Source organism: Leptidea sinapis, chromosome 35 (assembly GCF_905404315.1).
Source record: "Leptidea sinapis chromosome 35, ilLepSina1.1, whole genome shotgun sequence".
Taxonomy (NCBI): domain Eukaryota; kingdom Metazoa; phylum Arthropoda; class Insecta; order Lepidoptera; family Pieridae; genus Leptidea; species Leptidea sinapis.
Window position 1 is genome coordinate 3,960,956 of NC_066299.1, and position 15,844 is coordinate 3,976,799.

The 15,844-nt window shown below is 35.3% G+C and overlaps 1 protein-coding gene across 2 annotated transcripts in view; it reads right to left on the minus strand.

Moving 5' to 3' along the window:
* LOC126975292 (protein unc-13 homolog 4B) overlaps positions 1 to 15,844 on the minus strand; it is a 101,263-nt gene that overhangs the window by 67,410 nt on the left and 18,009 nt on the right. For both annotated transcript variants that reach the window (XM_050823095.1, XM_050823096.1), the window contains exon 2: positions 428 to 1,385. In XM_050823095.1, coding sequence (XP_050679052.1) covers positions 428 to 1,293 — 866 coding nt within the window. In that variant the 5' untranslated portion in view covers positions 1,294 to 1,385. The remainder of the gene's footprint in view (positions 1 to 427; positions 1,386 to 15,844) is intronic.

The following is a 15,844-nucleotide window of genomic DNA, read 5'->3' on the forward strand; positions in this document are numbered from 1 at the left end:
ATAAGGATGTATTCCTTACAAACAACAACGATGAAATACCTCTTTTACGTAGGTACTTTCCAATACGCACAATAATGATATAAATATCACACATGATTTAAATCATTTTTACGTTGCATAACTATGATTACTGCTAGTACAAGAATGTGGCCTTCAAATCATAACAGATGGACTCGTACGGATGCATATGGAAGTAATTATTTAATTAAAAGTATTGGAAACTTATCGGTTCAAGAATTGTAATGCTTGTTATCTACTTTTCTAGGAATATTTTATCTGCACTTCATAACCTCATAATTATCTATTGTATCTATTACTTATTCAAGCATTGAACATGCTGACAGAAGTTATTCGCTGTTATCTTTATAATTTGTAATTGCTTATTATTATATTTAATTATATTATACTAATGCTATAAAAAACTTACTGTTTTTGATGAGAAGTTGCCTTTTTTCCGCGCCAACGCAGTAGGCAATCGAAAGTGCCTTTGCGAAAAGGCGGCTTTATGGGCATCAAGATTTTCCATTTCTTTCTCGCGTCCAATGTTTTCTCTGAACTCACCGAGTTCCTAGCTGTTATATCAGGCTCTGAACTTCCCTTTTTTAATACACTATCACTCACATTAGCTACACTTTTCTCGAAGTCAATCACTGACAAAGAATCACCAGAGGGGCAAGTCTTTCTGCTCGACAAAGGCGTAGAAGTAGCAAAATTTGTTCGAATTCTAAAATCTACACCACTGTCAAATTCTGATGCGTATAAAATATTTTCATCTATGCTATGAAGCTTTGGTCTTCTTCTAGTTATGGGTTGAGCGGTGAGAATACTGCTCTCTTCAAAGTTTTCGCTCTTCCTTTTATTACCAATGTCAATGAACGCTGTTATGTCCTCGCAGCTCTTCGCGTTGTACTTCGAAGTGCGCGGTGTGATTTGTAGTTTAGGATCTGGTGGTTCCATGGCTCCAACCGTAACAAGATTATCTTCACTCTGAGAGAACTTCTTGCGCAGCTTTTTCTGTCTAACTGGACGAGTGGGCGGCTCTTCGCTACACTTCGCTAACACAGAATGACGCTCCTCTGTCCTTTTGGGTTTCGAGTACTTTGCGATAATTCTGTTTATTTCAGCACTGTTTTTGCGTCTGTTAGTGTGTCGTTTGAAGTTGAGTGGTTGCTGATAAGACTCAAGCACGCTGACGCCCGCGACCCAGGCCGACCTCTCCCGCCATTCTGACACTTTGTCTTCGATTAAACGCTGCAGTTCCATTGCCCGCATTACAGATCCTAGTTCTTGCATTTTGATAATATTATCTACTAAATCCGCTTCTGTATTGAAAGGGCTGGATCAGCGCCCTCTTTCGAGAAAAATTAAGACTGCATCATTGACCACTGTAACAAATAAATAAATTATTAATATATATTCAAACACAAAACAATTTTTTACATTTTTATAATACAGATATTTATGCTGTAATTAATTTAATGACTTGTATTGAAGTTTTGATAACATTTTACATTTAATTCTATCAGAGTTACATACACAATAAACTACGACGTATGTCTTGTCTCAGTTGATTCAATTAATGTGTTCCTGGAATGACTAATCTCAGTTAGTAAGTCTCCCCTAACGAGGTCTTTAAGTGTCATCAAAAGATAAACATGTGATCTTTGCCTACATAAAACACATCGTTGCCATACTGTGACGTAATCAAGATAATTATAATAACAGTTAACAACTACAGTTTTTACTTTCAACAGCTGTGTTTTTGACGTTTTCAATATATTTTCTTCATATTTCACAGCTATTATTACATTTCCGTTAATGTAATACAAGGTATATAACATCTAAATGCTGGAAGGATGTTCTCAATGCGATTTCTATTGAAAGAGCCGAGTGAGGCCTTCCCAAATTATACTTCAGCTGCCGTCTAAATCCGGTTATTACAAATTGTATACATATTATTATGCTTTCATATTAGCATTTAATAATTACATAAGTGTAGATGTGCCTATATCTATACTGCAGACTCGGCCTCTCTGTCTTTTTATAACTCAACAACGGCTCGGTAAGAATTGCTGCGTAGGAAGAATATGAGAATGCGAAAATTATAGGCTGCAGGTATAACTGGATATATTTTAATTTTTAATTTTGTAATTGAGCGTTGGATTTTATAAGGCTCAAAACCTCAACATATTTCAATCTAATCATAATATCGCTATGTGAGTTAGTTTTTAATATGTTTTTACGCCTTAACTGCACACAGATTACATACAGGATAAAAGGAGTCCGCGCCGTGATATTAGCAAGTGAAGCACCTTTATTCTAGTGTGTGTGCGGTTACGGGGTATACCAGTTACACAATTTTTTCTCCCTTAAATAATCATGTATGCACAAATACTTTTATCGTATTGTTTTTACACTTTTTCACAACGCACGACGGCATTTTTAAAATATTTTATTGCGACGCAAACTGATCTGTTACAGACGATGGCAAATCTCATAATGGCAGTCGATCGGCTCGTATTAGTGTAAGTGTATGCGTGGGGCTATGTATTTACACGTTTACCGGCTTGTTTTAGTGCCTCACTGTTATGTAAGGTGACACGGATTTTATACTAAGGGACGAAGATGAGGGCACAAGCTGGCATTATAATATAATACCTAAAATTTTACTTTTTCATTTAATAATGACTATTATTTTTTACTTTTATCTATTTTATTTATTGAAGTTATACTTCTTTAGGCGCGTTATGAAAAAATTATGAGAGTAAAATTTGAAGATGCTGTAACACAAAAGTAACAGTGTGAAGTTGGTTTACGAAAATTTTCTGACGTTTGCGACATTCGCTATTTTTTTGGTTTCTTCGTCCATTATAAGGACAGGCAAAGGGTTCAAGCCCATACAGCCGTATTCGTTATTTAATAATTAATTGTCAAAGTCATCTTTGCAAGATTTTTACAATATTGATCTTTCTACAAACGTAGAATAGCACGAGGAATAAATAATTTTAAGGATTTTTGCTTTGTTACGCCAAAGAAGTATAACTTCTTGCATGCATACATAAGTACGCAAACACTTTTTATGTAATTCTATTATTTATCCGATCACATTACATATTAATAGGAGATTTACCTTATAAATTTGTATCATGCCCCATTAAGAACCTAAAAAGGGAATACCTAACATTGTCATCGAGCATCGTAACAAACAACCAATTACAATATGGTTTACTAATAGATTTCCGCAAATACCGCCTAATTTTAATAGACGCATATATTTTTTCACTGTAAAAAATCCAAGCTCTTGAACCAAAATAAGACTTATATGAATGTTTTATATATTTTTTTTTGTGGAATAGGAGGACAAACGAGCGTACGGGTCACTTGTTGTTAAGTGATCACCGCCGCCCACAATCTCTTGCAACACCAGAGGAATCACAGGAGCGTTGCCGGCCTTTAAGGAAGGTGTACGCGCTTTTTTTGAAGGTACCCATGTCGTATCGTCCCGGAAACACCACACAAGGAAGCTCATTCCACAGCTTTGTAGTACGTGGAAGAAAGCTCCTTGAAAACCGCACTGTGGAGGACCGCCACACATCCAGATGGTGAGGATGATATCCTAACTTGTGGCGTGTCGTGCGAAGGTGGAATTCGGCGGCTTTCGGTAAATTTCCAACACATTCTTGAGATTGATTGAAAATGAGAACTAATCTGGAAAGTAAAATGTTCATGTCTTTAAATATAAGTACTTGATTTCCCTATTCTGCTACCACGATTTTTTAATGAAATACCCATAAAAAATCACCCAAACTTTTTATGCTGCCTTCAATTTTGTCAAATCTATATATAAAAATGAATTGCTGTTCGTTAGTCTCGCTAAAACTCGAAAACGGCCGGACCGATTTGGCCAATTTTAGTCTTGAATTATTCGTAGAAGTCCAGCGAAGGTTTAAAAGGTTAATAAATATGAAAATGAATGAATAAAAATAAAAACAACAAAAATTTTGTTTTTCCTTTGATGTGATACATAATTTCTATGAGAGAATTTAATGACGCACGGTTTGACAGTTCTGATGTGAAACAATTTCATTATAACAACAAGGAGCATATTTTACGAAGTAATTCTGGATGTTATTGACACATTATTAAAAAACATTATTTTATTTATTATATACAGAACAACGTCAGTCGGGTCAGCTAGCATATTATAAATATTGGTTTACGAGGCAGCCATATGCTTTCAGCTTCAGCTTTTTTATATAAAAACATATTTCCCCATTTTCTCCCTCAATAATGCTTCCATAGTAATGATTTTATGTCACAAAATCTGTGTCTGTAGATCTGTGGACGGGAAAGTTCAGTTTCGAAATTGGAACGCGTTACAAATATAATTATAAAATATTTTAACCTTAAGATGCCAAATAAACGTAAGTACTGAGTTTTTAAATCACTTTTTACGCACTCAGATCAGGGGCCATTGAAAAGAAATGGCTTCCTTACTTATCCGGCACTGGTTACTAGTAACTAGCCGATTTATTAGCTACGGCGCCCTACAAACCAAAACAAATAATGCCTGCGCACTATCGTTTGACTACAGGAAAGGTACTGCGGTGGTATCCATCTTTTTTTAATGAAAATAAAGGATGAGACGAGCAGAACTTTCAGCTGATTGTAATCTATACGCCCTGCCCAATAACAATAATTGTGCTTGAGACATAAGATGTAAAGTCTCATTTGCCCAGTAATTTCACTATCTACGGCGCCCTTCAGACCGAAACACAATAATACTTACGCATAACTGCTTCACAGCAGAAATAGGCGCCATTGCGGTACCCATAATCTAGCCGGCATCCTGAACAAAGGAGCCTCCCACTGCATTACAAAAAGGTACTAAAATTATGTTTTGATTTTTAAGTATATCATATATATGTATAGTAGTATATACTAATAAATAGGTATATTTATTTACCATAAAATCTTCGAAAAGCGCAGGATATACAAAGTCGAATAAACGCGTGTTAAAATCCTTTTTAGTCCACTAAATTACACGTACAAAAAACAAATATTTTATTTAATTAATTCAAGAACATAATGTGACATATCTAATCAACTACTTGAGTTGAAGAGTTAATAATGTATATTGTACACTCATAACTACTTACTACAAAGTACTGTTTACACATTTCACCAATCTAGATTATTACAATTATTGATTATAACTTATTTGAAATAAAACTCGAAACACTTCTAAAGAATATACCCAACGGGATGGAATAACTGGGATGTTATGATCAATACACAGTGATAAGAGATATCAGACTGATAAAAAGTAGCGTGTTGCGAAACTAAATACGTCAGATGTTGTGATAAAACAAACTTAAACTCCCAACTTATTAATATTTTAATAACCTACCTTTGCACTGGATGCCGGCTAGATTATGGGTACGACAACGGCGCCTATTTCTACCGTGAAGTAGTAATGTGTAAACATTACTGTGTTTAGGGCTGAAGGGCGCCGTAGCTAGTGAAATACTAGGGAAATGAGACTTAACATCTTATGTCTCAAGGTGACCAGCGCAGATGTAGTGCCGCTCAGAATTTTTGGGGTTTTCAATAATCTTGAGCGGCAATGCATCATAATGTGTCAATTACCATCAACTGAACGCCCTGCTTGTCTTGTCTCTTATTTTTTTTAAATACTCAGACATAAATAAGCCTTAAAAGTTAGAGTTTTAAATCCGAAACATTATTAAGAAGAAGATTATAAAACGTCTAGGCGATTATTTTGTAATCATTTGATATAACCACCAATTAAATTGGAAGCAGTACGTGCTTTAAAGTTTTTTTTTTTAATAATTTCACTATTATATTGATCATAGCAATCCAAATGATATCTCATTTGAATGAATTTGATTCTTATTATGATTCTTTAACTCTCAATAAGCGAGTTTTACATCAAGAGTTTAAAATATAAGAATTGGAACTTGCCAATAAAAGATAGATCGCGCATTTTTTTATGACTTCGTTTTTTTGTAACCTCTTTAGGTAAAATAATATATCACAACCAGAAACTCAAAATGGCATCTTATACCGATCAGGGAAACGCTAATCGCGCTTTTAAAGCATGCTTAGTAACACTTCATTCTGAGTACCGAATACTTTTGCAAATATCTTTAACAGGCGTCTCCGATAATGTGGTCTCCCGGAAGAGATGACATACCCACCTGGCTTCTACCATTCCGAGACAAGTTCATTTCATACAAGTTCTCCTGAAGAGTCTACGTTTACCAACACTGGTATTCACATTTGGTCTATAAATTTATCTTAATTTACCTTCTTTTTACCTTACTAAGAGTGGCGTAGCGTGTCGTAGCGTGCCCCCGTATAAAAATTTCCTTGGAAGCCTTATGAAGGGAAAAGATTTCTCATAAAAGAAAAAAAATGTTTGCATAAAATAAAAAGAAATATTTATTCATCAAAATAATTATCTATCTGTCAGTTTTTCCAAATTTTTTACAAACAATTCGAATTAAGTATACATTCTCCTTGCCTTTTATTCGGCAAGCAGCAAAAGTTTATATTAATTTTTGCTTACGCACGTCGCATAATTGATACGGCTGATACTGTGGTAGCTACGTCCCTACTACAGCTTACTAAAGGTAAGGTATATATACACAATATAATTCATCACAGGCAGACGACCCGAACCCATATTTTAGTCTACTTAACTATAGCCATTGTGGTCAATCTATTTTAGACACAGTAAATTGTACACTCAAAATCAGACGCTTACGGTATTGCTAAAAAGCTCACAACAGTTATTGCGTAAGCTGATAGAGTCGTCTACGAGACGCTCTAATGAGTATTCAGGTCTAAATACATTTCGGTATTGTTATCTTAACAATGTTCTCTCTTACTACACGTTATTTAGTAATTTATTACGAAGTTACATTGTTCTACCGCCACGTTATAATTCATGAATGTTTAAAATGTATACTAATAAACAGAGAGCCGTTTTTCGTTCGATTATACGAAAACTACTGAACCGATTGGAATAATGTTTATACCATAAGATGCAGCATGTTTCGGAGAAGGTTTTAGTATATAATTTATGGTTATTACTCATCCGTAATCTATATTTTCATTTCATTACATATGACAATTCATGCATTGAGCGGGCGCGAAGTACTCAATTCCTGTGTATAATAAAATAGAAACAATTAAACATGTGACAGGTAGTATTAACTACTATATTAATATTTTGCGGTTTTTATATGGATTCAAAAAAAAGTTGCTGGGCCTAAATGGATCCAAATAGCGAAGGAAAGAGAGGCGTGGAAATCTTTAGAGGAGGCCTTTGTGGAAAGACAAGCTGTTTATCATAATATATAATTTAGATTTAAGTTTATATTTAGTTAAGTTTCATTTATAATATTTATGAACAGCAATAAAGGATTATTTTATTTTATCATACGGATGCAAATGTCAGAACCAGAATCTGGCCTAGTTGTTCAGCGGCATCATTTGCCTACAAAAGTGAGCCTTAACGAATATTCAGCAAACAGACATGTTGCCTTCTTAGGGTTCCGTAGCGAAATGGCAAAGAACGGAACTCTTATAGATTCGTCATGGCTGTCTGTCCATCCGTCCGTATGTCACAGCCAGACAAAGTAAGAACTATACTGTTGAAACTTGGTAAGTAGATGTATTCTGTGAACCACATTAAGATTTTCACACAAAAATAGAAAAAAACAATAAATTTTGGGGGTTGCCACTTAAACTTCCACCGAAAATTGGTTTGAACGAGGATCTAGTAAGTATTTTTTTTTAAATTATACTATTATTAAAACTTCCATCAAAGTTACATCGAACTATAAGAACTTTTATATAATATTACGGAACCCTTCAAGGGCGAGTCCGACTCGCACTTGGCCGCTTTTATTAAAAACATGCCGAGAAAGATTTAACTCTAGGCTGACGAAGTAGCGGAAAAAGCTTATAGTTTCATAAAACTGTAATAGGTACTCAGGTATTGGTTCCGAGCATATACTTTACATAATTTACAATGTAATATCTAATTGAAATTGCAAATCGCGACATTACAATGACTTCATTCGCGAGTTCGTTAAACCGTTAGGGTCAATAGGTGCTCTTAATGCCTGACCCCGCGATGGACAGAGGGATATTACGATTATTTTACATAAATTTAATATTCACAATGTTTTCAAAATATTTCAGTATTTAAGCAAATTAAAAATTATAGTTTCGCTCTACTAAATAGTATTATATTTTCAATTTTTATTCATGTTCGTGTCACTGTTGTTTTGGTTGTAAACAGACATCCATATTTATCACAATATAAATAATTGCCACCTACTGGGACTCGAACCCGGGACCTCTAACAGTGGCAGGGTAACTAGCCAATGTATTTTTTATGAAAATAAGAAACGAGACGAGCAGGATGTTCAGCTGATGGTTATTGATATGGCCTGCCCATTACAATGCAGTGCCGCTCAGGATTCTTGAAAATCCCAAACATTCTGAGCGACACTATCATTGCGCTCGTTACCTTGAGACATAAGATGTTAAGTCTCATTTGCCCAGTAATTTCACTAGCTACGGTGCCTTCAGACCGAAACACAATAATGCTTACACATTACTTCTTCGCGGCAGAAATAGGTGCCATTGTGGTACCCATAATCTAGCCGGCATCCTGTGCAATGGAGCACTCCTTATGTATGTACCTATGTGGTACTAAATTATTCTTACAGTTTATTGTGACGCCAAGAAAGAAAGTATCGGGCACAAAACAAAGAAATAGGCATCGTAAAGCATTCTGATGTGATATTGTTATAAAATTAACATTTAAATCTTCATTTTGTTCAAGATTTCAATTTTATAAGGTTATATTAATTATATTATATTATTTATAGTTACTTTACTAGGACAAGCATTGATAAAAAAAATATTTCTTCTATAAATTGCTATATATATATTAATTATTACAACAGTAATCATTTGTCCCAATGTTTTCCTTGCCATAATGGTTGATAGATAATTAACAATTGCAAGGTATTTAATTCATTTCATCAGTTTTGATTCGAAAAATTCTAGATTCTAACAAAAAATTACTACTTACTTTAAAATCTCCAGCGATCTGTATCAAAATCAGACACTGCACATAACATTATTATATGACATAACTACACTCACATTTTCTCACACAAGTACAGAGGTATCTTGTTAGGCTCGGCACACCCTTGCGCAAACTAAACACAGTATATTAAGTCGACACGTGTGTGTTCCCCACGTGCGGATTCCACACTCCAACTTCACATAAACATGTTCCAGCCGACTGCCTACACTTGACTCATCTAGCCCAGCCTAACATTACAATACACTAAATGGGCCCACTTTACTAAAATTATACCGCTATTGTTAAATCATTTCTGATCTACTTCTCGAACAGCTGCAATATCAAATCAGGTGCATAAAACTTTTAATTAACAGCGAGGCTAATTGTGTTTCGCTAAGTTTGTGGTCTAATTTGAAGCATTTTGATGACAGAAATGTTACCAATCTTAATATATATAAATTACGTGACACGTTGTTTGTCCGCGATGGACTCCTAAACTAATGAATGGATTTTAATGGGGATCACTTCATGGAGTGCAGTTTGGTCCAACTTGAGAGATCGATTTGGGACACATAAATATTTTTATTTTCAATATTTGTTTTGTATAGACATATTTTCTATTATATTATTATCATATATTATTTACGAAATATTTTTTGATGTTTTGATATATTATTGGCAAATTCCTATTAATCAGTATTTTTTTTATTATCTACAGAACAACGTCTGTCGGGTCAGCTAGTCTTAATATATATAAATCCAGTGTCCTGATGTTTGTTTCCAGTGAACTACTAGACTAATGAACGGATTTTAATGGGGATCACTTCATGGAGTGCAGTTTAGTCGAACTTGAGAGATAGTATAGGTTTTATTTCGACTTAGGACCCATAGTTATTTTTATGTTCAATATTTATTTTGTATGGACAAAATTTCTATGTGAGAATTTATTGACGCACGGTTTGACAGCTCTGCTGTGAAACATTTTTACTATAACAACAGTGAGCATATTTTACGAAATAGTTCTTGATATTATGAAATATAATGGACAAATTCATAAAAAACTGTGTTTTATTTATTATGTACAGAACGTCTGTCGAGTCAGCTAGTATTATGTATAAAGTTTTACCAAGTTGTAAAAATCTTTTGAAAAAACAATTGTCAGCTCATCAATTGATGCTCATATGTTCAAAATCAACAGACCCCAGTTCCGTTGATATAAGTATACATTTTATATGGGTTTGTACTTTGTATGCCTGCATGTAGTATCTAAATTAGACATCCATTCAAAATTGCATTCATTTTCTTGTAAAGTATTCTAAAATATAATAAATATGCTATGCAGGTAAACTAATGGTGACAGTTATAATAGTAATTATATCATATAAATTAAATTGGTGTAAAATTGTGTCAATATTATATTATATGTGAAATATTTCAGCCATGTTTCCTTGTCAGAGATATGTTACATTATTAAAAGGCATAAAAGCCATTTATTTTCTCAAAATTGATTCCTTTAGAATTCTTTTTGATGTCATTTCTAATATACTAGATACTCCTACCGCTTCGGAAACAAATGGCGCTCTGAGAGAGATTCTTTTTTTTTGCGCTCTTTTCAATAAAAATATACAATATTGTACAGTCATTTCTATCGCTAAAAAATAATCATAATCTAGTCCCAGGCTGTCCGATCACTTAGATATTCAGCTGTGGAGTAATAGGATTTATGACAGAGCCATTTTTTTATAAAACATTTAAATTTATTTATAGATAATGCCTGAACAGTGGCTTGGACTTTATTATAAAAGTGTATACATTTACCCTTAAAGCTATTATGTAGCCTATGAAGCCTACTAGAATCAGTTACAAGCAATCCCTTATTTCTAGTGTTATAAAAATGAAAATCACTATTTAGAGCATGTACTGACAATGCAGTCAAAATATTCATTATATCACCAAAGAGGTTTCTGTAGAATTCTGTAAATAACTTGGATCGCAATATAGTCTATGGTTGACAGCGTGTAATTGGTGACAACTAGGTTTATACCTATGCATGTATGTAAGTGGGTACATTAGCGGTGACCTCAATATTCGTTGATCGCTGCACTTGTCGGGAACTATAGCAGTCGGTGCGGGCATAACAATGGACTACAACAAGTTCATTGTCGCTTTTCACGCTCATGGTTTTGCTCGACAAATTACTAGGGATATATTATTATTATGTTTTTTTTTGGCGCCCAGACAAAGGGAAAGGGCTAGCCTCCGGGATAACGACGGGAGGGAGGTGGTGAATGCTCATGCATACCAACGCAACCTAAGTCTACGTTAGTTATGTGGGACTCACATAAAACCTAAGTTCCTTCCAACTAAACACCACCTGAGATTGGCTTCGGGCTAGTGTCCTCTGAGCCTTCATCGAAGGCGACCCTCTCTAGAGGAGAAAGAGGCGCAAGCGGCACTCCCTATGGAGTATCCGTTGGGATATAGCACAGAAAGTGCAATCTAATTGGGACTAGTGCGTAAATGCGTCTGATTATCCCCGGTTGCCAAGAGGCGATCCAGGTCAGACGAGAGTTGGTTAGGGGGGATCTTTATTATGTAACAGTACCGCGCTATATCATACACGTAAAATAATTTTTTATAATGTGTTTTGTGTTTTTTTTGAAAGAAATATGCAAATATACTGACGATATATAGTTTTGTTGAACATTGTATATTTATACATCACAAACTATTACGCCATATTATTATTAGGCACCCGAGTAGAACAATTCGGGGTGCGCTTTTCCCTTGAGACATACCTATAACTTAGTAGTAGCTTCGAGATATATCATATTGTTAGATCATCATTTTCATTCACCAATTTATCCGAAAGAGGTCCACTGCTGTACAACTGCCTCCCCCAAAGAGATCGCCATGACGATCGGTCCTGCACTGCCCTCATCCAACGTATTCTGGCGATCTGTCGCTCCATCTTGTTCTTGGGGGGCCTACTAACTACGTCTTCCGGTACGTGGTCGTCATTCGAGGACTTTACTGCCCCAACGGCCATCTGTGCGTCGAGCAATGTGCCCTACCTACTGCCACTTCAGTTTCGCAACCATTTGGGCTATGTCAGTACCTTTGGTTCTCCTACGGATCTCCTCATTTCTGATTCGATCTCGCAAGGAAACTTGAAGAAAAGCCATTGCCCTCTGAGCGACAATGAGCTTCCTCATAAGGCCCATAGTTACTCGTAGCGTAGTTATCGTTAATGTTAGATAGCCTATAACTCTTCCTTATGAATCTGTCGGTCATACACAAAGACAATTATATAAACGCGACAGGCAACACAAAGAAAAACTGCAGCTTTATAATATTAGCATAATATTATTAGCACGGTGAATGTGCTTCTCTCTTATGGTATAATATATGGTAATTATTATGGTATCCTCGTACGTCCCTTTTCTTTTTAATGAAAATAAGGGACGAGACGTGCAGGACGTTCAGCTAATGGTATATCATACGACCTGCCATTACAATGCAGTGCCGCTCAGAATTCTTGAAAAACTCAAAAATAGCGGCACTACTTTGCGCTCGTCACCTTGAGACATAAGATGTTAAGTCTCATTTACCCAGTAATTTCACTAGCCACGGCGCACTTCAGACCGAAACACAGTAATGTTTAAATATTACTGCTTCACGGCAGAAATAGGCGCCGTTGTGGTACCTTTTTATGCCTTTTGTTTTCAGTTTTTATCTCGTGCTGGGTTCCCAGAATTCCTACTGATGTAAAAAAAACAAATAAAATTTTGAAGTGAAGACCTCTTTAGCCGCGTTCGGCTTTTTGGTTGGGGAAAATCCAATGGGTTCGCGTCACCGACATGCTGATGACTAGCACGCGATAAATAAATAATTAAAAAAATTATTGAGTACGTAAAAGGAGTAAATTGAACGCCCCTCGTGTAGGTATATATATACAATATTATATTATTGTACATGTTATTACTGTGGTTATAACATTAAGGATATTAAACAAAAAAGTAGTCGTATAATTCATATTGCTAACCCGGGCTTCAAGAAAATACTTTTAATATTACACTGTCTCTGAATTCAAATTATTTACAATTTTAAGATGTCTTCCTTACATTTAAAAAACTCCTCTCATGAAATTTCTTTATCTAAAATCTTAGGTTAAATTTTAAAAAAATGTAGTTTTACCCGTGTTTTATTGAGAAACAGCTACAATAACATTAGAATACAAATGTAAATTTCGCCATTATATACAAGACTATAATAGCTCAGATGGGACATTGGGTCATCCGGAAAGCAGAAGACCCCGGTTCGAATTCAGATGTCCTATTAGTTTTTTTTTGTTCAAGTTTTGTACATTCTTAAAAATCCGAGCAAGGCTCGGTCGACCAGATATGAAATATTTTTGACAAACTCATAAAAAACTGTATTTTATTTATTATACAGGATGTCCCAAAGTTATGGGACATGAAGGGAAAGTACCTTAAATATCGAAGATAGGCTATTTTACTGAAAGAAGACTTTATGATATTTTTAAAAGTTAGTACTTCTGCATTCAAAGATTTTCTAAAAATTACTTGCCTCGTCTGGGAATCGAACCGACTGAAATGTAATAAAAAACACCCCTACTTTTATAATGCCAATCGAAAGAATGGCCAAAAACTAATCTTCTAAGAAGTCTTCTTCTTCGCGTGCCTCTCCGACTAGCGAAGGTTGGCGGTCAGCTTTGTAGTTTCAATTGTGTGTCCTTCGCGAGGCGAAATAGTTCTGCCGCACTCGCGATGCCAGTCCACTCTCGGATGTTGCGCAGCCAAGAACTAATAACTCTTCTTAATTAACATAGTATTTTAAAGGAAAGGAACGACGTAAAATGAATGTTTTCCTACTTGGATTGGTACTAATGGACCGATTAGAAGGCCGGCCAGATCCCCGGACCTTACACCATTAGATTTCTTCTTTTGGGGATATGTGAAAGATATGCTATACAAAAAACGATACGAGAACGTGGGCGAGTTACAAACAGAATTGTGCCATATCATATCGAGTATTCACCATAAAATGATAAAAAAAATCTTGAATAAGTTCATTCATTCATTCTTTTAATGAGTCCGCTGCCTGTTGATTTTCTTATCATTGCCATCTAATCGGTCAATTCGTACCAATCCAAGTAGGAAAACATTCATTTTACGTTGTTCCTTTCTTTTAAAATACTATGTTACTTAGAAGAGTTATTAGTTTTTGGCCATTCTTTCGATTGGCATTATAAAAGTAGGGGTGTTTTTTTTTACATTTCAGTCGGTTCGATTCCCAGACGAGGCAAGTAATTTTTAGAAAATCTTTGAATGCAGAAGTACTAACTTTTAAAAATAACATAAAGTCTTCTTTCAGTAAAACAGCCTATCTTCGATATTTAAGGTACTTTACCTTCATGTCCCATAACTTTGGGACACCCTGTATACAGACCAACGTCTGTCGGGTCAGCTAGTATATTATTAACCGTAAATTAACTTGCTATATATATCAGAATAGATCGATAATGACACATCAAGGTTGAATGGAATGACATGAAACTGTTAACGAGGCTATCTTAAAATAGTTATAAGCATTGTTGTCGATAAGCAGGGTTGTCCAATCTTATCTCAGACTATCGGTTCAATCCGACTTTTCCCAGGACGGACGATGAGATTTTCTTATAGCAGAAAAACTAAATATATTGATCAATAGAAAAGAAAAGAACCTAACATAATATATCTCTATATACCACTGACTGGCGGCTGTCAAAGTGCTTTTGTGCCTGTTTGATATTCGGCATTTTGGCGCTGTTGGCCATGTAGCGAGAGTCTGCGGTACTAAAACTAGTGATGACAACCTCAGCAAAATTCGATAGATGGTGGGAATTTCTTTACATTACGTTTTTTCTTGAAGTATAAATAACACGTAAAACGAACAAAATTAATTCAAAATGTAAAAATACTTCAGAGTATTGTACGTTCCATCGCAGCCATTTGTATTATAACGTCAAAATTAGTTAAAAAAAATTGCTGTTAAACGTATGGAACAGCCTGTGCAGTGGTATTTATACAGGTCAGTGGGTTTAGGATCACACGACGGAATTAAAAACTTCATCGAGGCAAAACTTAAAGGCAAAATTACATTATATTTCATACGACGGCATAAACCTCTTTTTTTGTTATAACACTTACAATTTGTATAATTATTCTCGTCTATACATTTATTACTCTGGCAAATTTTACTCTGACTGATCTGGTTCCATAGACCCAAGCCATAGAATTTTGCGGATCAGAATTACAGAGCCCTCCCATAAAAAATCCACCTCAATAATACCTTACAATTACCGTGATATTTTATGTAATTATTGCAGTTCTCATTTTTCTGTGCATAAATTCTAACCGTGGGTCAACTTGACAACTAGATGGATAAGCGATGTGATGCGGTAATGAAAGAGAAAGGCGTCCCCTTCTCCCCGCGACGTCTGCGGTAATACCGGCTCGCTCGCTTGCTAACCGGTACTCGTATTTCCTCACTATTAGGCTTATTTTGTACAATAGATCAATTTAATGCGTATTGTATTAGAGTGCCTCAACACTATATATCTATGTGCTGAGTTCGATCGGAGCAGTAGGTGCGATCCAGTTTGCTACTACTTAAGTTGTTTTGTTGTGCGTTACGACCAAGATCATA